The sequence below is a fragment of the Colossoma macropomum genome, unplaced genomic scaffold (genome assembly GCF_904425465.1).
Source record: "Colossoma macropomum unplaced genomic scaffold, Colossoma_macropomum, whole genome shotgun sequence".
Taxonomy (NCBI): domain Eukaryota; kingdom Metazoa; phylum Chordata; class Actinopteri; order Characiformes; family Serrasalmidae; genus Colossoma; species Colossoma macropomum.
In genome coordinates this window covers 78,708-101,816 of record NW_023495088.1, presented here as the reverse complement: position 1 = coordinate 101,816, position 23,109 = coordinate 78,708, and the positions used below count along the sequence as shown (strand labels likewise).

Below are 23,109 nucleotides of genomic sequence, written 5' to 3'. Positions count from 1 at the left end.
AAGTGATTTGCACATCATTTCCTTTTGTTTTTTTACATTTTGCACAGCATCCAAAAAATGTTAGGATGCTGTGCAAAATGTAAACAAAAACAATGAACTACTGTACTGCTGTCAATATCTATTCTTTAGATAGACTTTAGACTTTACGCAAACATAGCGTTCTATTGGGTGGGATTGTGGGCCACAGATTTAATATCATTAATGCAACAGGCCTACATTGTGTTCATAAAGACAGACATGCGTGCATTTGATTTGATCATATGGCATTTAAAGCTTATTTTGAGCTCAGAGCTTAGTGCAAGTAATGCAGTTATTTAGAGTTTGAGGTGCCATATGATAGATCTCCCAGCTTCAGTACATCATCCATGGGCTCTTAAGGAATATTTTGCTGTCTTCATTAACCTGAGCTGAAAGGCTGTGCTCCTGTCCCAGTCTCAGGAATGCCTACAGAGGAAAACAAAGGAGAAGGAAGATACTATACATGTGTATACACACACACACACACACACACACACACACACACACACACACACACACTCTATGTATATTAGAACAACACTGGAGCATGAAAAATTACACAAATTTAAATGTCGTTTAAAAAGCATAGAAACTCATACCATGCTTGTGTTCTTCAGCTTGTGTTATGTTGACATAACCTGCTAGGCAGATCACATAACTGTCAAGTTCCTGCTCAAACTTGAAAAGCCGAAAAGATGTTGACGCAAAAGCCGGGTCATCATCGTAGAGAATCCATACGTTCTTTGAGAGGTTGAAACACACAACTGTGTGAGTTCCATCACACAGCAGCAGAAACTGAAGCTCAAAGATCCTAAAAGACAAATAAGGATATTGAAGTACAACCCCCAGTCGAAATAGTCTTTGTGTCTGTCTGCAGCCCTTTTGTTGTATCATGTGCAGGTACATGCTTGGCCATATGGAGGTGCCCTGCTCTCTATAAGAGGTCACCAAGCCACTACATGGGAGATGTTAAAGGGCTCTCTCCCCTCTCATGTCACCTGGAAGCACACCTGTCCAGACCAAACTGGCTCTCTTCACTTCTCTCTGCCTTACTTCACTTCAATTGATACATGTGTGATATATAAGGTTTACTAGACTCTAAACATTTGACAAAAGCAGAGGATGAGTGTCTTTTGTTTTGATTATCCTTTTTCTCCTCTTTCTGTAGGAAGTTAGGATAGTAAGTTGTGTTTTTGTTCGGTTTCTTTTCAAGTTAGTTGGTTTTGTTATCTTTAGCTCTGGTTGTTTTTTACTTTTAGGCAGTCTCACTTTATTTGGATAGTCCACTATAGTTCCCCTATTGATTATCTACAGATGTTTAAGTTGTTACCAAACTGTTACCAAATCTGTTGAAACTCTGTTGACTGTAAACAGTGGTGGGGTTAGGGTTAGGATTTGGACCAGTGTTAGGGCTGGACCAGGGTGAGAGTTGGGGTTAAAGTTAGGGTTAAGATTAGAGCCAGGTTTAAAGTTAAAGAAAATTAAGGCCATTTTAGAAGATATTTAGTTGAATGTAACTTAAAGGTAAATTAAGTATCTACAAAGCATCTAAGGTGGACTATTCAAATACAGTCTTGCCTTTTAAGTATATGCTCATCCCTGAAGTCATTCTCCATTCAACTTAACAATAAACATGGGCTGATTCGGGTCTGGGGGCTCATCTGTCTCTCTCTCTCTCTCTCTCGTCTGGTGAGTATTTGTGTTTTATTTATTTGCTGGCTTTTTTGGTGAAGGGAGATGTGTGAGTATGATTGGAGTGAATTTTATTGCCTTTTTATTGCCCTTCAGTTGCTACTTGTTAGTAATTTCAGTCTGTCAACTTTTGGATGTTGAATTTCAGAAACGCCTGGAAAAGTGCTGGTGTTGCCTCAGGTGAGTCTACCCCTCGTTCCGGGGCAGGGGCTTGTAGGAGTGGATTAACAATTGCCTAGCACATGAAGTGTTAAGTAAAGCACGTACTTTGGCTTTGTAGCAGCAGGCACACACACACAACGTAGCCTAGTTCTTGCGTACTTTGATGAGTTCAGAGATGTCAAGTTTAGTGGAGAAAGTAAGAAGAGATTACCGGTAAACACAGGTAACCTTTTATCCAAACTGTCAGTCATTTGTTTTCAAACTAATTAAAGAAAATTACATTATTATCAGCAAACATACTACCAAACATGCAGCTGACTGGCTAATTAATCCCACCTAAACAAGTACTCTGTCCCATTTCTTTGTACTTTACTGTTTTAAAATAAAATAGTGCTTATTTACTAAACTTTTAAGCTGCCATGTATGTTTGATTGGTAAGCTAGCTACTTTAATTAATAAGCCCATAGCCTATGGTTTACTTGTATGTTACTCCTTTTGTCACAGTTTTGGAAGTAGACAGCTGTATAAAGCTAGGATACAGTAAATGTAGTCGAATACAGGTTCTCTATATGTTACGGGACAGCAGAGAGGCAGACCCAAGTGCAGAGAGGAAAACCCATGAGAAAGGGTCTTAATGTAGTTATGTTATAACTGAAGTTTGGGGGGAGGAGCATGGCTGAAACCCCTCCTTTTTTCAATCCAACGCCTATAAATTCACTTCTTCACCTTCCGTTCCTGTGACGAAGCATTCGCAATCCCCACCGCCACCCCATCTCCTCCCCGTTCCTCAGTCTTGCATCAGTCCTACTACAGCTATGAGGGGGATCAGGCTTTCTAGCTACAGGCAGAAGCTGCCCAGAACTCCAGCCCAAGTTCTCAGAGTTCTCCCCCCTCCCTCTATCAATTCTCCCTCATACTACCACCACATGTCGAAGGCATGGTCTGAACTTAATGAGGTGATGGAGTGCGAATTGAGTGCTTGTGCACATTAGAGTTGAGGTGTCTCGAAACGCCGATGTACTAATTGGCAGTCCAAGGAATTAGATAGCTGAGATTAAAAAAGATAAATAAAAGATAATACAAAAACAAAAGACACTTCCTCTGTGATTATGAAAGGAAGGTCAGCTTTACGTTTCCCCTGTTTGCTCTTTGTGGAACAAACACTTTGTATGGCTTGGAGCCGTTTCTTGTTTAAGCCTACTTTTTTGGCTTTTAAGTAGTTTTGGGGCAATCGCTCTCTTTTGTTTTGTCCAGCCCACTTTTCTTTTCTTTTCTTTTGCCTTTCATTTTGTTTAAACACCTACCGGGGCTAAGTACCATACCTGTCACCCCTCTACAAAGGTGGGACAAAGTGCTGCTGTTTGCCACGGCCTTAAGTAGAGGAGTCCACAGGTGTGCCAGGTTGGGCCTCATCAGCCCGAGGACTAAGAAGTGGAGTTCCCTGAACTTCTGGCACCTCGCCCCCATTGCCCTCTGCTGGCAGCCAGCGTTACAGGCTGGGCCCTTACACTATAAACTTTGGCCAATGATTTTGTCGCACTCAGATTTGCTTTTTAAGACTTACTGGCCTAAACAGTAATTGATTAGACTGTGGGTGGTGAAGTTCTCTCTCTCTGTCTCTCTATCTCTACCTCTTTCATTCTCTTTCTCTCTCTTTCTCTTTCTCTCTCTGACTGACTTTGTTTCAGTATGTCTTTAACTGTGTGAGAGGCTGTTCAGCTGTTTAACTGTCAAGTAACAATGCATTTCTGATGATGTTTGAAGTAATAATCATTAACAGATGAATATAAACATGAAGAAAAGAAATCTAAACTGGATTAATTGCTGCTATTATTAATCATTTTATTGGTTGAAGTGTACTACGTGGGTATCAGTGAATTGATACAGTTTGAAGGCTGTAAGCTGTTCAGGAAGTTAATGGGCAGCTAATGCGCAGTAAGGCTGTCACAAGAAATGACTAATTATTAATTCAGTATCTATCAATTATTTTGACTTTTATTTAAGTAATCTGTTAATAGCCTTCATTAAACAGTAACAAACTATGCACAGTCTTTCAGAGATTCTAAATGACTTCACTGGAAACAGTTAAACAGAGGTTTAACTGGGGTTTAACTGCTAATAAAATATCTGTTCAAAGCCAAGTCAAGATATGTCAATAGTTTAGTTTAAACTAGTTTAATGCAAACCTTTTTCTCACATAATTTAATTTGTTTTAGTTTTATTTGCACCGTGACCCAGAAGGATAAGCGGCTTAGATGATGATGATGATGTAGTTTTATTTGTATAGACTATTTCCAATTTCCAAGTCAAGATATGTCAATATTTTTCATGTTGTGGTTGCAGTAATTACACAAGTAGTATTCATGTAAACAACTTACAAACTCTTGCTTGAGTGATCCCTAACAGGGATTTTCAGTACTCTTTCCAAACATGAATCTAATGCACATCAGGCCCATTTTAGTGATCATTATTATTTTTGGTGAATTTGTAGAGTTACCTTTGGTTGTCATCTTCAACAGACAGGGGTGGTTTTGGAAGATTTATTCGAACATCTCGGTTCACCAGAATAAGAGCAGGATCATCTGCAAGGCCCAAAGCCTTCACATCCCCAAATGCCCGAAATTTGCTGGCAAGACAAATATGAGATTATGTAGCATTTGCATTTCTTTTGGGTCATTCTACCCCAACTCACCTAAGATCTTGAAAGTTATGTCCTAGATGCCCATGAAAAAAATTAAGCCAAAAGTTCTACATACTTCTTGCAAAAATTTTAGATTTGATCTGTCAGGGCTTACATGGTTTAACCTTATTATCTTTTAATGTTTATACTCATTGCTTACCTCAGTGTTGTTTCGTATATTGTACTGTCATCAGGGGTTTCTTGGTGATAATCAACTTGAGCACATACCAGTTTAGCAAACATTAGCAGATGGTCTTTCACACGACTTTTGCAATCAAGTATTAGTTTTTCAGGAAAATGCTTCAGCAGTCTCATCCAGAGAGCTTTTGCATCATCAAACTTTTCCGTGTTTAAATAAGCCATGATTACTCTGAGTGATATGTTTGATTCTAGGAGTGACTTCACATTTGGGTATTTGATAAAAGAAAAATGAAAAGCAGTCAGTATTGAGTCCAGGACAAATGTGTTGGTAAACTGGTATGAGCCAAAACGTCCACCCGCTCTTATGTAGACACCTCGAATTATCAGAATCAGCAGCGCTGGCAGTCCTGAATCTAAACGAACACTGAGAGAGAGATTATATAAAATAATAAACCTAAAAATTTTAAATCTTGAAAAGTATTATTTGCACTTTTACATCTTTAAATTGCTTACCTTGCTGGGTTTTCTGATTTGGAAAAAATGAGAAATAAGTACATAAAATGATAAAATTGGTTTGTATTCTGACGAGAATCCTTCTTAAAATTCTAATTTTAACTATGCCGTGAAAGTCATTCTTGAGTATAAAAGTAAATACCTTCACTGTTGAGGCATGGCCTACATTGACCCTGCTGCATTGATGGGGAAGAGCTGTTAAATCAAAGAAAATGTTTGTAAGTATGATGTGATCATGTGAGGCACATGTGTCTTCATGATTTATTAAATTAACATTTTACATTTCACTATGTACAGTAACTCACAACAGATGACAAAGAAACAGTAAAAAAGGAATGTAAAGCCCACGCTCACAAAAAAGAGATCAACAGTAGTGTTTCTCAACCATGGTCCTGGAGACCCACTGCAACGCACATTTTCGTGCCTTTGCCACTTTAACGGGATCAGGTGTGTTGGGAGCAGGGGAAACATTAAAGTGCAGGACAGTGGGTCTCCAGGACCAGGGTTGAGAAACACTGTTCTACAGCATATTGAAAGAAAAAATTTCAAATTCAAACTGACCCATCCATGTTCTGACCATTCTTTCATAGCCACTTCTGTGAGGTTGGACAAGCTTTACAAAAAATGTTGGCAAACATGCTTTTCATTTAGGATGATTTATATTGGAGTTTAGAATGTTTACGCTGTGTTTCCTGATAAAAATGCTATACTACCAAACAGGACAATGGCCATTTGGAAATGACATCATATTTGACACTATGCTAGCCATGTTCACGTTAGCTACATTATGTAATAAAAAGAAATTGCACCTATCCTAATAGTTCGACTTTCACATTAATTAATCAAATTCATGACATACCCTAAAATGGCCTGCTTTGAGAAAAACTGAGTTGTACTCTACCATTGTATGTAAAACTTAGGTCAAGAAATTGCCAATTGTCAATTGAAATTGCCTGTACATTAGCTATGATAGTAGCTATGAAAGAATGAATTTGTGGGAAGAACATGCATCATGGGTAGAGTCATCTAAACTCATACTCAAGTGAAAGTATTGGTACTTCAATGTAAAAAGTGACATATATAAAAGTGAAATATTTTTCCAAAAACAACTTGAATAGAAGGATCGGCAGCTTCTAAAGACATCAGCGTAGGAAGTGAAGTTTGTTATGTGGGTCCTTTTGATTTAAAATATCATGAAAAATTTTAAAGACCAAATTGCAAAGCTGTACAGATGCCTGGTGTAATGGAACAAAATTAAACATCAATTCACAGGGATAGGTCAGCAGTTATCTGGTGGATCTATCTAAACAAACATCATCTTCTTAAAAATCTTTCTAACTTTCTGTCTATTATCATTTAGAACTGATTATGCCTTATCCATTCAAAAATAATTAGTATTTGAGCAGCTACTTTAGATAGATCTTAGATGATGTGCCAAAATGTTACAAAAACAGTAAAAAAAAAGACATAAAAACAGTTTTAGAACAGAGCTAGCTACTTTACTTCATCATTGTGCTTTTTACTGAATAAAGATTTTATGGCATAAATAACAGCAACCACCACCACCACCAACATGACCAGCTCTACCACCACCACCAGCACCACCACTGCCACCTCCATCATGCAACTGACTCAGAAAGTTAAGCATCACCCAGAAATGCTAACATGGTCAGCAATGTTTCACATGAGTCACACCCCTGCTTGCCCAACAATAGAGAAATTGGCCTGCAGCAGTGATGTAGTAACCCTTAAACGGAAAGAAATGTGTTCTGCATGTAAACCACTCACATGTGCCTAGCCTGTTTGTATCTGGCATTGGAAACAAAACAAAAATGAAACGGAGACAAAAACGAAATGGAAAATGAAACATCATTGCATGTTATAAGTTTCATTTATGCTCACTGTTGCACTTCATATTCAATCTTTTGTTTCCTAAATTTCCCAAACATGCCTGAACAAGTTTCACTTCGAGTGTGCTTTTGGTTCCATGTCTAGTTCTGCTCGTGCGTAGGTCAACAGCTTCGATTTTTAGTATGATACTTTTGTCTAAAAAAATTACAGGAGCTAGTTTGGACGAAAAAGTGATGATAAAGTGCATAATTTAAGGTTTGCATTACCTTGTGCTCGCCATTGTATCGTGGAGGCAATGATCAACACTTCCTGTGTGTGACGTATATGTGGCGTGATCACGAAACACGTAACAATCAGCAATGCAGCTGAGATAGCACAGTTAGGAAGGGGGAAGTGAGATGCGTCACTCTGCAGCCACCATGCCATTTTATTCAGTGTTCCACAAGTGTTTCATCATTTACTGTTGCTTTTGAGAAAGAGCATCTTCAAAACAGAAACAGAAAAAAATGAAATGATGCAGATACAGGCATACCGTTTGAGTGTGTCGGTTTAGCCAATGGCCCTCTGTCTTATGACAGAGCTACATTTAAAATAAGGAAATAAATAGTAAATAAAGCAATAAACATAATCTTTATGGGTTTCTCCTTTTTAATACATGAAATTGAAGATGAAATGACAGCTTTTAAATTGTAATTATATTGTATTTACGTTTGCAAATACTAATAACAAGCTCTACTGAGAAAAATTCTTTTAATTAATAGTATCTCAGTGTCTGAGAAAGAGTTTACAGTATGATACTCATATGATGCTCTAAATATAAGGTGACAATTCAGTCTTTACAAACAGTTCTTCATTTATACTGTTGTTAGGCTATGTATACAATCTGTTAATGTGAATAAAAGCATTTTAAAAGTTTATGATGCTGTGAATTTAACATGTTATAATCTCAAACCCTTCATATCATTATTGTTCTTTGTTCTATATATTGCAAGATACTTTAATTTATGCACTATGTAGATCAATAGGTAGTGTTGTAGTACTTAAGTCCTATCCTATAAATAGTTTCAGTCTTGTCTTAGTTTCATCACCTTTTGGTCTCGGTCTTGTTTCAGTCTCAGGCTGGAGATGGACTCCAAGTGTCAGCAGAGTACAACGTCTCCATCTGAGGCAACTGGAAACAGAACTTTTCTATCATAATTGAATGTCATCAGAACCTTTAAACAGAATAAAACAGTGTCTCTACATGTTTAAAATAAATCTGTTTGTGGGTAGAATTAGGTGTTTGTTAATGTTCATTGGTTTCTAATTTGTTTCGGATATTTGGATGATGGATTTGCTTGTCAGATCGGCTAACGGATTCTTATACAAAACAAAAATAAATGAGTTCTGATATAAGTCAATGCTTATACTTTAAGCACATACCAGCAAAGTAGCCTACTGAGATTACGAACAATGAAGAAGTTTATACCTTCCTCACACTGTTCTACTTAAGATTTATTTATAAAGCAATTTTTGCAACAGGTGTTGTCACAAAGCTGCTCTACAGAAAATCTGGCTTCATGCCTCAAGCAAGCAAGATAAGGGCAGAAGTGGCAAGGAAAAACTACCTACAAGAGGACGAAAGCTTGAGAGAAACCACAACTCAAAAGGGGAACCTATCCTTCTCTGGTCGACACTGGATAGCAAAACAGTAAAGCAACAAAAGCAATATGAATAAAGAATAATAAATGTTTCTGAAGTCTCTGGTGGCCAACCACACTCGATCTCCTGGCTGATACACTGGTGTTTCACTCCTGTGTCGATCCGCCTGTTCCTTGTTCCTTTGCAACACGTTCTCAATACGTTGATGCGTTTGTTCCCAAACCTGTTCACTCCTTTGCATCCATGAGTCTACCGTGGGAACATCAGAGTGTGAACCAGTCCAAGGGGCTAAAGGAGGTTGACATCCTAGATAGCACTGAAAAGGAGTCATGGCAGTCGCAGAACTCGTGAGAGAGTTTTGTGCTATTTCAGCCCATGCCAAAAAACGAGACCAGTCTGTGGGATTCTCATAACAGAAAATTCTCAAAAATGTACCTAATTCTTGATTCATTCTCTCACATTGTCCGTTTGATTGAGGGTGATACCCGGAAGTAAGACTAATGGACACCCCGATGTTCTCAAAGAATGCCGCTCAAACTTGTGATGTAAACTGGGGTCCCCGGTCTGACACAATGTCCTCAGGTATACCAAATAAGCAAAAAACCTGATTGAATAAAGCTTCCGCTGTCTGAAATGTGCTAGGGATAGACGAAAAGGGGATAAATCTTACCCCCCCTGGAAAAACGGTCAATAATGGTCAAAATAGTGGTGTAGCCTTGTGACTCAGGCAGGTCTATTACAAAATCTACAGCAAGATGTGACCAAGGTCTATTAGGCACTGGTAAAGGCACTAGCTTACCAGCGGGCAAGGTTTTGGGTGTTTTACACAGTGAACATGTCGAACAGGATACTACAATGGCATGGATATCTTTGTGCATTGTTTCCCACCAATATCGGTGCGACAGGAGCTGATGTGTTCGAGTTTCTCCAGGATGACCAGATGTGAGGGAGGAATGGGCCCATGTAATTAGTCATGTGTGAAATGGGGACATATATCTTTTCTGAGGGGCATTGGCTTGGCACGCTAATGTTGGTCAATGCCTTCATAATGGCCTCATCTATTTCCCATCTAATAGATGAGATGGACACTTTAGGAGGAAAGATTCGTTCAGGAGTACTGGCCGGTGTAACAGGGTCGTCATTTTGGTGAATTCGAGATAGGGCATCTGCCTTAGTATTTCTAGAGCCTGGTCAATATGTAATATTAAAACTAAAATGTGAGAAGAACAGAGACCATCTGGCTTGGCGAGCATTCAGGCGTTTGGCATTACGGAGATAGTCCAAGTTCTTATGATCAGTGAGAACGACAAAAGGATGATTTGCTCCTTCCAGCCAGTGTAGCCATTCTTCTAATGCAAGCTTGACAGCTAGCAGTTCTCGGTCTCCGATACCATAATTCTTTTCTGCAGGAGATAACTTGTGTGAAAAAAAAGGCAACTGGGTGTAATTTGGGAGGATTACCAGAGAGTTGGGACAAAATGGCCCCGATCCCAGTCTCGGAGGCATCTACTTCGACTACAAAAGGCTCCGACGGGTCTGGGTGTTTAAGAATGGGAGCAGTCTTGAAAGCCTCTTTTAACTTCTTAAAAGCACTCTCAGCTTGTTCTGTGCATCTAAGTTTCTTGGGTCCACCTTTTAGTAGAGATGTAAGGGGAGCTGCAACAGTGCTGAAATTACGTAAAAACGGCGGTAAAAAAATTGCAAAACCTAGGAATCTCTGTAGTTCCTCGACAGAAGAGGGAGCAGGCCATTGTAAGACTGCGTCTACCTTATGGTCATCCATGATGACACCTTGGGCACTAATGATGTATCCTAGAAACTAAATGGATTCAAGGTGAAACTCACATTTCTCTGCCTTTAAAAAACAAATTATTATCCAATAACCGCTTCAAAACGGAATGGACGTGGTGAACATGTGTGGCCTGATCTGGGGAGTACACGAGGATATCGTCTAAATAAGCAACTACATATTTCCCTAGCATGTCTCTTAGCACGTCATTGATGAAAGCCTGAAAGACGGAGGGGGCGATAGAGAGTCCGAAGGGCATGACCAAGTATTCATAGTGCCCCCTAGTGGTCACAAAAGCAGTCTTCCATTCATCCCCTTTCCGTATTCTAATTAGGTTATACGCACTCCTGAGATCTAACTTTGTGAAGTACTTGGCACCTTTTAATTGTTCTAATGATACTGGAACTAAGGGAAGAGGATATGGGTACATTTTGGTAATCTGGTTAAGTGCAAGATAATCTATACATGGACGTAGTCCCCCGTCTTTCTTCTTAATGAAGAAAAAACTAGAAGCAAAGGGGGAAGTGGATGGTCAAATGAACCCTTGTTCTAAAGCTTCTTGGATATATGTATCTAAAGCTATTTCTTCCTCCTGTGTCAGAGGGTAGATTCTAGATTTGGGAAAATGATTATCCACTAGCTCAATAGCACAGTCGTATTCTCTATGTGGGGGTAGTTTGGTAGCATTCGTCTTATTAAAGGCTTCTTTTAAGTCTGCGTATTCTGGAGGGATGTTTACTGCACTAATGGCGTTAGGGCTCTCTATGGAGGTGGACGAGACAGAAATTGTGGGTTGGGTGATACAGGCTTGCATACAAAAATCAGACCATCTGAGGATAGTGTGAGCAGACCAGGAAATAGATGGGTTGTGTTTCTTTAGCCAGGGAAGACCTAATATCATTTCGAATTCGGAATGTTCAAGCACTAAAAAGGGTAGAGTTTCTTTGTGGAGAGCACTGGTCATTAATGACAGGGGCTGAGTCACTTGAGAGATGGTTCCCAGGCCTACAGGTCCTCCGTCCAGTGCAGCCACCTTCAACGGGGTTTTCAGGTTTTCCACAGGAATTTGAAGTTCCTCCACCAGACGGCATGAATGAAGTTCCCCTCCGCTCCCGAATCTAGTAGAGCTGAGACAATAACAGATTGGGGATGACAGTATACAGTAACAGACAACATGAAGGACTTTGAAACCAACCTCTTTGTGGGCACACTCACCACATTCATGTCCAGGGGTTGGCGCCTTATGTGTTTGTGGTCTGGCTCGACACTCACAAAGCTGATGTCCAGCATTACCACAGTACAAACACAGATGATTCTTCATCCGGCGCTGTCTTTCCTCTTGTGACAAGCGAAAAGAGTCACACTGCATGGGTTCCGAAGTTTCCTGTGGTTCTGATGCGACTTTCCCTCTTGTCGGTAGTCTTCTGACATTCCTTTCCATCTTTGGCTTGCTGCGATGGTGCAGGAGATGGTCTAATCGGATGGCCAGGGTGATGAGCTGATCCAGATTCAAGTCATCATCTTTGCATGCAAGTTCTGTTAGGATCTCAGGATTCAGTCCTTGTCTAAACATTACTAACAGGGCTGCCTCATTCCAGCCACTGCTAGCAGCTAAAGTACGGAACTCCAGAGAATAATCTACGATTGAGCGATTGCCCTGACGTAATTTGGACAGTAATTCCCCACTAACCTTGCCTTCATACTGGTGGTCAAAAACGGTTTTAAACTCCTGAATGAACTGAGAGTACGATATGCGATGAATGTTAGTCCAGCTTGCTGTTGCCCACTCGAGAGCCTTGTCTGCCAAGCGAGAAACTATAAACGAAATCTTGGCTCGGTCAGAACTACTTGAGGAATTCTCAAAGTAAACTGAGCACTGCAGCAGAAACCCACGGCACTTATCGGGATCACCATCATATTTATCGGGTTTACTAATGAGAAAGACAGCACAGGTAGTCTCAGCCTGAGATTGGGGCCGATTAATATTAACCTCTGTGTCAGCAAGGCTCATATTCTGAAGTTGAGTAGTTAACCCCTTCACACTCTCAACTAGATGGACTAATTGAGCCTGCTGGTCAGACTGCTGGTGAGCTAAGGATTCGAGGGATTGAGTTACTCCAGACAATACCTGTTGGTGTTGTCCTGGCATTTGTCCTTGCTCTGCCAGAGCTTTCTGGAAGTCCCCAGAATCCGCCGTCTGCATTGTAGGCGAGGTATTCTGTAACGTGCCAAGCAGATTCAGACATTCGCAAATGTAATATACAGAAGGGGCTTTACTGAGAGAATCACAGTTCAAAGTCGTCATCACAAAACAGGCAGTGTTCGAATCCAAAAGGCATAGGAGGTACAAACAAACATACATCTGACAATACATCCAGTCCAAAAAAGGGAAAGGCAATAGCGTGGTCAAAGATACAGGCAATGGGTCAAAAACAGTAATCCGAAATAAGGCAAACAAATCCGAAGGGCAGAGGAAAAAGGCAAAGTCGAGAAAACGAAAGGCAAAGATCATACACAAAAATACACTCCAAGAAAAGAACACTCAGTCGATCGCAAAAGTGGATACAATATCTCACAACTAGAGCTAAAGCCTGGGCCTAAATACTAAACTAAGTATGTCATATGACAAGTAACACAGGTGCTTCACATCAGTATTCTGGAGATCTAGAGTGCTGATAGGAGCGCGGAGTCACGTGAGGAGTCGATTCATCTCGGTGTTGTCAGTTACGGGAAGCTCATATGACATATAAGTCATATGATCTCCCAGAGGATTCTGGGAGATTGAGTCCGAATCTACATTGGAGCTCTGTGGATACGTGACACATCCCAAAACTGGAAGATACTGACCTGGTAAAAAGGTACAGAATAGAAAAAAAACAGAAAAAGCAAAAAGGGGCACTGCCAGACCATAATAATCCTATTGTTAAGTTAGGCTTTTTGCACAGCTAGACGGTGAGTGGGAATGAGTTAGGGAAGTTTTTAGGTAAGTTAGTTCCCTAAATTCCCTAACTAGATTGGTTATGTTTTCTGTTTTGCTGCAGGCCCACTCTGGTGTTTGTCCTGTGTTGTGTCACGCATCCTCAGAGTACCTCGTTGGATTCGGACTCAATCTCCCAGAATCCTCTGGGAGATCACATGACCTCCACACAGCCAACCAATGCCGACACTAACCTGGACACAACATCCCAGAATTCTACGGGAGATCACCTGACTCCTCACGTGACTTCCCGCTCCTATCAGCGTTCTCGTTCGCCTGAATTCTAATAGGTGTCACCTGTGTTCTTGATCATATGACAACTCTAGTTTAGTTTACAGCCCGGGCTTTAGCATAGGGACTTTGCGAGGTATTGTATCCACTGTGTGATCTACTAAGCATTCTTTCCATTGTATGTTTTTTCGTGTATGACCTTTGCCTTTCGTTTCTCGACTTCGCCCTTTTTGCTCTGCCCTTCGGATTATTTGCCATTGTGTACGATCTCTGATTTTTGACCTTTTGCCTGTATTCCTGACTACGTTTTTGCCTCTCCCTTTTTGGACATTCCACCTGGTGTTATGATTGAGTGTTTGCTTCTTTTGTGCTTTCTGGAATTGACCCATGCTTGTTTTGTGATGACGACTTTGGATTGTGATTCTATCAGTAAAGCCTCCTTGGAGTTTTATTTCTGCGAGCATCTGAATCTGCTTGGCGCGTTACATGTTGGTGTACAAAAGAGCAGCAAAAGAAAAGAAAATAACATGACTTGATTTGTTTAAATGCTGAATGGCTCTCTTTTGCTTTCTTGTTTTTTTTTATGTTATGACTTTTGCAAAACTCTAGACTGGTCGTAACAGGGACAACACCAAAAATGCCAAAATGCTCTACATCCATAAACCCCAGATCTGCACCTTTTATCTAACAGGAAAAATGACCAAATGCTTCACCAAAGTAGTTTGTCTAGCCTAGATGTTTTGCAAATTTTCATGTCAAGCCCTGGTTATTGTAAATTTTGCATGGTCATAGCATGGTCACATTATGCTATTTCTAACTATGAAGACAAAGAAAAATAAGACAATTTAAGTGTGCATGTGAATGATCAGAATTTCTTATTCTTTTCAAACTTATATCCAGTGCCACACTGATTCTCCATGATCAGATCTTGACCCCTCTTCAGCCACTGGAATGCCCACTGAAACAACAGACACATGAGACAGCCAGTGCTTTTAATCTACTCAGAAATGAAATCATGAAAAGATGGTTTAAAACTACTGTCAATAAAAACGACACAGAGAAGAATGAGCTCTAATTGCATTGATCTCAGTATCTTAATAATTATAAACATAAATCCTTTAAAAAAAACTGGACCATTATGCTACCTTAGGTACAGCTCTACTATACCTCTCTTGCGTCCAGGTGGTATCTTGGCATAGCCAGCCAAGTAAACAGAATAATCACATCTGAAATTTGCACGGTTAAAGCTGAAATCTCTGTCGGATACTTCATTGGAGCCATGCAGGACCCATCTATCAACCAGCTTGCTACACACAACCATGTGTTTTCCTGTCACCTTCCTCCACAGAAGCAAAAACTGAAGTTCAAATGTTCTGAGAGAGAAATGTATATCATCATATTAATTGCATAATCAAAAAAGTTGGCAGTTGAAACACAATGTACTAAAAACAGTGTAATTACACAATTTTGTATGCATGCATTTCTCTCCTTTTCAAATATTTTGTTTATAGTATTTACCGGTCTTTGACATTAAGTGGTGGAGCTGTATTCATACAGCCATCAGTGTTTACCAATATTAGGCAGGGGTCTCCATCTGCTTTGCCCAGAATAGTCACTTCTCCATAGCGTTGGAATTCACTAAAAATACACACAGATACACTTCTAATAACATTTATACATTGTACCCCAAAGAGTTATTTTACACCCTTACCTAATTGTTTAGAATTAGAGATGAGAGGCAGAGCAAACATAATGCTTAAGATATTGATATTTACCAGTGTATGCTTTTAATCTCAACATGGTCTTTGGAGCATACCAGTTGTCTAAACATTGACAAATGGTCCTTAGCCTCACTCCAAACATCAACTGTTGCAGACGTTTTGAATTTACAGTGATCATCCAAAAGCTTCAAATGAATTAACCGAAGAGCTTTAGCTTGATCACGCTTGTTTGCATATAAGTAATTCATGATTGAGTTCAGTATAAAGTCAGATTGGAACAGTAGATGAATGTTTTCAAATTTGATGTGACAGATGTAAAGTGCAACAAGGAGTAAGTCAAGGACACATGTGTTTATAAACTGGTATGAACCATAGTGACCGCCAGCTTTTACATAGCTGCACCAGTCATCAGTCATTTCCAGTTTCTTCAAGTCCAGAAGACGGCTGTAAAGATGACATACATGAGAAGATTTGTTGACGATATTACTAAAATGTTTTATGAAAACTGGATCCATTGTGAGTATCCAAACCAATGAGACATACAACAGGCCAAGATGAGATAGATAACATACATAAAACACATTTATGAAATAATTACATTAGTAACACTGTACAATAAGTGTTTACTTATATTAAGTAATGCATTTGTTATCATGAAAAACACTTGCAGTGCTACATTAATGATGGTTAGCTAATATTAATTAATGATGTTTTCACATTAAGTGTTGACTAACAATAATTAATGCATTTTTGACATTAAAAATGCATGATACTACGATCATAATGATTATATAATATTTTTGGGTTTAATTTCATCCTGTTGTAATGGTTCAGCTCTTGGACTGCTTAACTTTTGCTGACACCACTCATTTCAGAGCTTTAGTATTTTTTTAGAGCAAAATGATACAAAAGGAAATGAATAAAGCCATACTAACTTCATTCCTTATGCTGATAGATGCTGCATGTAATAAGAAGCTTCACTGCAGTTCAATGATTTACTTAAGCAGTTTTCAAACTGACATGTTTGTACTTCTTCTTGGATTTTTTTGGTACAAAGGGTTTCAAAGTCTTTTCTCTTGCCTGTGACCGTGTACTACCATCAATAATTCTTTGTCATATCAGCCTTAATTGATTCTGGAGCTGAGGGGAACATCCTCCACACTGAACTCATAGAGAAGCTACAGATCCCAGTGGAACCCCTGAAGTCAACCTTCCCGGTTGTTGCTTTAGATGGGGGTCCATTGGGAGCTGGATCCATCGCTCACAAGACAAAACCTGTTAGATCAGTCACTAGCTCCCTTCACATTAAGCTAATAACTTTTCTCCTTCCAGAATCTTCTGAATTTTCTGTATTTTAGGCCTACCTTGGTTAGAGAAACATCATCCCTGTATTTCCTGGTCACAACATGAGTTATTGTGTTGGCCCGATTTCTGTTTTGAGCATTGTTTCACACATGCTAAAATAACAATCAAGTCAATATCCATTGAAAACCTTGATAATGATTCTCCTGTTAAAATCTCCTTGGAATACACAAATCTCCAGGAGGTTTTTAGTAAAGACAATGCCACTTAGATACCTCTCCATCGTTCTTATGATTGTGCAATCACGTTTATTGAAAAATACACTCTGCCAAAGTCTAGAATCTACCCAGTAACACAAGAGGAGGAGAAAGCTATGGACACCAATATTCAAGCATTAGAACAAGGTTTTATAAGGACCTTCCACCTCCCAGGTAGCTTCAGGATTTTCCTTTGTCAAAAAATGAGAATGGAGGACTTTGTCTGTGTATAGATTATAGGGGCTGAATCATATCACCAAGAAGTACCCTGACCCGCTTACATTAATCCCAGTTGCTCTAGAGCAGTAATGTGGAGCTAAGATCTTCACAAAACTAGATCTCCGAAGCGCCCATAATCTTACAGAATTTGTGAAGGGGACAAAATGGAAGACAGCTTTTGTGACCACTAGAGGGCACTATGAATATCTGGTAATGGTGTTCGGCCTTTTGAATGCTCCATCTGTGTTCCAAGCATTTATAAATGACATCTTAAGAGACATGATAGGGAAATTTGTGATTGCCTACATTAATATCCTCATCTACTCTCCAGACCCCAAGACCCATGTAGAACAGGTTCATTTAGTGCTAAAATACTTGAACATAACTTGTTTGTGAAAGGAGAAAAGTGCGAGATCTCCAGCCTGTCACCTTCCTTAGTTATATCATCAGCTCCAGTGGTGTCATCATGGATTACCACAAGGTCAAAGCGCTTGTATATTGTATGTTGTATATCAAGAAAATAAATGGTGTAGCTTATAAACTTGATCTGCCTGCCCGTTAGCAGGTTTCCCGATGTTTTCATGTCTCCCTTCGCAAGCCAGTAGTTCCAAGTCCGTTGGATGAGGCTACGCCCAATGTCACATCTGGAGAATGTGGAAGGAGCTCCTCTGTATGCTGTTCGTCCATTACAGGACTCAAGAAGAAGAGGAGGGGAGCTTCGATACCTGGTGGGCTGGGAAGGGGGGCACCCCTGCACAGGATGTCCCGGATCCGGGATTGGTGGCTGATTTTCACCGTCAGCCTTCTGATAAGAATGCTCCTCATCCTAGGGGTTGTCCTAGGAGGGTTATTTCCAGTCCTGCCCCCGGTCGCCTCCAAGGCCATCAGAGGAGAGCTCCATCAGTCCAGCACAAAGACAGCTCTGGAGTTGCTCCTGTTCCTGCCTCCGGTCATGTGAGTAGTGGTCGTCGCAGCCATCCTCATTCCTCGACCATCCTGGACTCCTTGTATTGTACAATGTATTGCTTTGTATGTATAGCGCTACTGAGCATCACTTCCTGTACATTGTCTCACTGTTAACCAGACTTTATTTCTGTACTTTCTGACTTTGTTTTTGCCTTCTCCTTTGGATTTGTTGCGTGGATTTTTGTGGTTTGTTACATTTGTAAACTTATAATCACATAATTCTAAATGATTATTGAATAGACAGAAATGACTTGTTTAACCAAAATAAACTACCACTAGAACATTACACACTTTAAGTGAAAACTCAGTCTTAGCAATACATCAATATTGCCTAGTACACATTTCTAAACATCAATAAGAATTTGTTCAATCCATTTAATACACCTGATATAAAATTAAAAAATAATAATAGTTAAATAGTTAAAATAAGTCATTTTAAGTCTTAGCCTTGAATTAATGCAATTTCGTTTTAAATTAATATTAGCTTGCCATTATAAATGTAGTATCTGATATGTTTTTTAAGGTTAGCAAATACACTTGTTAATGTTAGTCAACACTCAATGTGAAAACAACATTACCTAATGCACTTTTTACAAGTTTACTGAATATTAACTAACCAGTATTAATGTAATACCTCATGTTTTGCTCATGTTAACAAATGCATTGTTTAATGTTAGTTAGTCAATGCTTACTGTGAACTATTACTATTTTGTTACGAAAAAATGTATAAAATGTACCTTGTGTTTTTTACTTGTACAGCAGCTATATTTGATAAGGAACCAGCGCTGCACCACATAAACACAAACATACTTAAACATCAGAGCCATCTTCTTCCCAAATGTAACATATGTCATGTATGTTGTGAAGTGATTGTCCATCATTACCTTTAAGCAGATGATCATATTCCAGCAGTAACTCATCACGGTGCTTGGATCCAAAGCTAAAATATCAGGCAATCTTCTGTCGTATGTTCAAGCTGAAAAAATACATAAACAATGTTATTTGATGAATGTTAGAAAGAAAGAGTCATTTTTTACCTCTACTGTCCTTTCTCACACTACCAAAATATACAGTAAAGAGCTACAGCTCTGTCGAGACCTGCCTTCTTGTATTTTTACCCTTCAGGGTAGTTCTACCTCACTGACAAGCATGGCATGGTAATGTAACTTACAAGCACAGAGCTAATCAGACGGGGCTCTTTTGCTGACACCGTGGTTGCCAGCACAACAGTAAAAAGTTTATCGCATACCTTGTCTAACAGAATAATCATTATCTACCATTAGTTGATCAAGACAACAAAAAATTAAAAAAACAAGCATTTTAAGCAGAGAATTAGCATTCATTACCTGCTGTTACCCATTTCAAGGTGCTTATGTATGAGACACAGAGCGTCAAACTGTACTCGTTGCCAGGCTAAATGGACTTTCCCGCGCTAGAGTAATTTCCGTCTCACCAATAGGAGTCATTTCTTCCGGTTCCAAAAAGCCTCTTTCTCAATCAGCCAAAATCTGTTATTTTAATACAAGGATTGTTTGTTATTTTATAGAACAAAAAATCAAAAATCAATGAAAACTTATTGTACCTTCTGTTTAACAAAATTTGGTTAAAATCTGGTTAAAACAACTGTTTATGTAAGAGTAAAACAGGAAAACATAAAAAAAGGATTTTTATTTAAATAAACTCTACAATAAAGCCTGTTTACCTACTTAAAATGATTCACACTCAAATGTAGAACATAGCGATGAATGTGTAAAAAAAATGTGTAAAACAGTATTCAACAACTAAACATCTCTCTCATCTTCAGTTATAATTACTGTTACGATAGTACTCATGCTTTGATTTTGGGATATAAATGCTTTGATTTTGGAATATAAATTTCCATAGGCGATTACACAGAATGTTTATGCAGCAAAATGCCTTTATACACTGTCAGAAATAAAGGTTCTATACAGGTACATTTTTTGTTCATCAAGGTATGAACAATGGAAATGTTCCCTCAAAGGTAGAACAGTGGTTTTAAGATCCAATTGTGTACCTTAAATAAGTTTTTTCTCCCAGGACAAAACTATGTATTTGTACCTTTTCATAACCTAATATTTTAAAACAGAACAATACAATAAAAAGCCTGGAGATGAGACGGGGTGTGTGGGGTCAATACAACTTGAGGGTACCATCCCAGTGACAAGAGTGGTACTGTCCCAGTGACAGTTTTACCTTTTTTCTGAGAGTGTGTGATAATCTGCAGTTGACAAACTGCAAACTCATGAAAGTCATGATAATGGGGTATGTAAGGCTCAGGCAGTAGTGAAGTGTCCATGAGCAGGGTCTTTTAAACAGGATTGCACAAAAAAGTCCAAATCTCAAAGTCAGTAAAACAGGCACAAGGTCCAGAACCAGATATAAGCCCAAAGCCACAAGCAAGAGAGATCTGTCAACACTCCACAATCTGGCTTGAAAACTGGAGAGGTATTTAAAAGGGAGACTAATGAAGAAGAAATTTTCTTCAGGTGTGAAGAACAACGGTTAGTAATCAGGTGAACAGCTGGTGGACAGAACAGGGAATAGCAGGGGAGGATATGACAAGCAACATTATACAGATAAGAGGCACATTGCATGACTACACTTTGCAATAAATGAGTGATGTGAACAAAAAATATGCAGTGTTTAGGGTTACAGGATAATTACTGAGTTGTGATAGTGACAGACAGTGGTGCAAGAACCTTGCTTAATGGTAGTGAACAGTGAACAAGTCAGATAGTAATATAGTAGAAACAGCAGCATGTTATGTGGCTCAGTACTTACAGTGTGAAACTACAGTGTAAACCCTTTCTACAGTACAAACGTTCTTCAACTGGACTTTGGCGAGGCTGAAAACAGAGAGTGATTGTGTAGAAATATTCTCAATAAAGGCAGAGTAGAAATCAGGACAGCCTTCAAAATGTTCATTGTCCTCAGCTAATTTGAAAGGTTCAAAAAGCTTTCCCAATAATGGTGTCAAATTTGCTAGGCCATTTCAAGGTAATGCAGAAGGTGGTCTCCAAGTCCATAAACTATTCAACGATATTAAGCACTGTGTATTTAATTTCCAGGGGAAAGCAGGAATCATGGCCGCTCCATCCTCTGAAAACTACAGCTCCCAGAATCCCCAGTCAAAAGCCATACCTTCTACTCACCTGACTCTCATTCCCACTCACTCAACCTTCAGTATGTAAACCCTGTGCTTTGTCTCATTCTGTGAAGTCGAAACTACATTTTGAGCCTTTGTTTACTCTGTATTGGAAAATTTAAATTTCTATTTAATATTGCCTCTTGAATTACATTTATAGTGAACTTGGCTAATAAGCCTCTTCCAGATTTTGATCCTGCCAGCTTTTAGATTGACTCTTTGTTCCTGCATCCTTCTCCGCTCCTTACTGCAAGCCTAAATGACTTGGCTACAGCTCTGCCTTCAGAAGAGCCTTGACCTCTCCCAGGAATCATTCCAGTTATCTACAAAGTCTGTGTGCTCATTCACAAGTTGATTAAGCTGTGTTGTGCAAATAGCCTTTTATAGTATAAAGCCGCTCTCTCTTAAGTAAGTCAAAAGGCTGTGTATTGAAATTTAGGATGAGTCCCTAACTTGGCAAGTCAGCTCCATAGTTGCTTAGCAGTACTGCAAAATGAAGCACCCTCTCACACAATGCTACAAACAAGGAGGGTGAAGGTTAGCACATCACTGTTGTCAGAAGAAAACCTTGTATCTCCAAAATGGTAACTTTACAGGAGAAGGAAAAACCTACTTTACCCTTTAATGTAAGTCAATGGAACCAGACATTTTTCCAAGTGGTTTTGGGCCGTTTCTTTTGGTCCATTCATTATGAGCTTTACACACAGAGTAAAGGGCAACAGGTATTTTCAAATTATGTCAAAAATTGAAAAACGAGAAAAAAAAGAGACCTTTTGCTGCCAGCAGCTATACACACCTATACCACCACGTTTGACAGTTGAGATGGTTTGCTGTGGACCATGAACACTTGCTTTCCCCAACCTTTTCCTCAGTGCAGTCTGGCTTTTCTGGTCTTGAGGCTTACCAGTGATGTGCATCTTGGAGTCAAAGCCTTCTTAGGCCAAGCTTGTGTGCTGTATCCTTGTGTGCAGTATGGTGGCATTTGACACATCTTCTTAAACTGTTCAACAGTTGCAAAAAGCTGTTTCCTGGCTGCTAGACTGTTTGCTATTGCTAAGCTCATCAACAGGTATTTTTGGCTGTGTCTCATTCTGATTTTCCAGCTTCATGATGGCTTGTTTTACTGACATCAACAATTCTTTAGTGTTTTACTAAGAAAAGTTTCCATATCTAGAATCAACTCTAGACCTCTTTACAAAAAAACACTTGAACAGTCCAATACTTTTGGTCACCTACAATGGGAGGACTGAAAATCTGTAATCTGTATATGGTTAATAAGATGTGGTAAAACCCTCGAAGTAAAGTAGATGCTTTGCACTTTAATTTTGTAGTGATTGTTTTATTTCATATGTGCTGGAGTACAGAAAAGATAGCAAGAAATGTTCCACTGCTCAAATACTGCATATAATAAAAGCATACTGTTGCTGCATGTTGATGTGATATCACTTACATTTATACATTAATACATACACATACATTTATGCATTAATGCTTTAAATACGGCTACAATCAAAGTTAACAAGTAAACTTTTCAAAGAGGAACTTCACAAAAACAAAATCTTGGGCCCACTCCAATAGCTAGTTGCACCACCTGGGTAATACTTCATGAACACATTACAATGAAAATTAAGGCTAATGTAAAAAAATGTAAAAAAAAAAAAAATGTCAGTTAGCTTTGTGAAACAAGGTAACAAGTGATGCATAGCAGCAAATATTATAACGGTTTTTGGCATGAAATGGTGCACCCAGCTTACATTCTGTTCATAAAGAGAGACATGCATGC

The 23,109-nt window shown here is 39.1% G+C and overlaps 2 protein-coding genes across 8 annotated transcripts; both read right to left on the bottom strand.

The window, feature by feature from the left end:
- Positions 1-243: 243 nt before the first annotated feature.
- LOC118801000 lies at positions 244-13,027 on the bottom strand. 4 transcript variants are annotated; one of them, XM_036561171.1, is made up of 10 exons: positions 12,616-13,027; positions 8,146-8,228; positions 7,324-7,540; positions 6,995-7,015; positions 5,349-5,401; positions 5,207-5,219; positions 4,713-5,117; positions 4,370-4,498; positions 618-829; positions 244-444 (listed from the first exon to the last, which is right to left on the bottom strand). In XM_036561171.1, the coding sequence occupies exons 3-10, from the start codon at positions 7,335-7,337 to the stop codon at positions 398-400; spliced, it is 894 nt and encodes a 297-aa protein (XP_036417064.1). In that variant the 5' UTR covers positions 7,338-7,540; positions 8,146-8,228; positions 12,616-13,027; the 3' UTR covers positions 244-397. The 4 variants fall into 4 exon arrangements, with proteins under 4 accessions (XP_036417064.1, XP_036417066.1, XP_036417067.1 ...); XM_036561173.1 differs by lacking the exon at positions 12,616-13,027 and adding an exon at positions 8,665-9,797; XM_036561174.1 differs by lacking the exon at positions 6,995-7,015.
- A 1,338-nt stretch (positions 13,028-14,365) lies between these two features.
- Positions 14,366-19,244, bottom strand: LOC118801002. Of its 4 annotated transcripts, XR_005006425.1 has the most exons (6): positions 19,045-19,244; positions 18,898-18,945; positions 15,471-15,860; positions 15,267-15,333; positions 14,863-15,068; positions 14,366-14,653 (listed from the first exon to the last, which is right to left on the bottom strand). XR_005006425.1 is itself a non-coding variant. In XM_036561175.1 (5 exons), the coding sequence occupies exons 2-5, from the start codon at positions 15,830-15,832 to the stop codon at positions 14,586-14,588; spliced, it is 756 nt and encodes a 251-aa protein (XP_036417068.1). In that variant the 5' UTR covers positions 15,833-15,860; positions 19,045-19,244; the 3' UTR covers positions 14,366-14,585. The 4 variants fall into 4 exon arrangements, 1 of the variants encoding a protein (XP_036417068.1); XR_005006423.1 differs by having other exon boundaries at positions 15,214-15,860; XR_005006424.1 differs by having other exon boundaries at positions 15,267-15,860.
- Positions 19,245-23,109: the final 3,865 nt, after the last annotated feature.

What these genes read in the sequence shown, in the direction of transcription:
- LOC118801000 (XM_036561171.1), bottom strand. An exon ending in GTTGAAGATGACAACCAAAG is followed by an intron (nt 830 to 4,369) that starts GTAACTCTACAA and finishes TTTGTCTTTTAG; the next exon opens with GATCTTTGAGCTTCAGTTTC. An exon ending in AGCTGAAGAACACAAGCATG is followed by an intron (nt 445 to 617) that starts GTATGAGTTTCT and finishes TTTCCTCTGTAG; the next exon opens with GCATTCCTGAGACTGGGACA.
- LOC118801002 (XM_036561175.1), bottom strand. Translation starts at nt 15,832, where the DNA reads ATGACTGATGACTGGTGCAGCTATGTAAAAGCTGGCGGTCACTATGGT. An exon ending in GAGATTAAAAGCATACACTG is followed by an intron (nt 15,334 to 15,470) that starts GTAAATATCAAT and finishes GTGTATTTTTAG; the next exon opens with TGAATTCCAACGCTATGGAG. An exon ending in ACCACCTGGACGCAAGAGAG is followed by an intron (nt 14,654 to 14,862) that starts GTATAGTAGAGC and finishes CTGTTGTTTCAG; the next exon opens with TGGGCATTCCAGTGGCTGAA.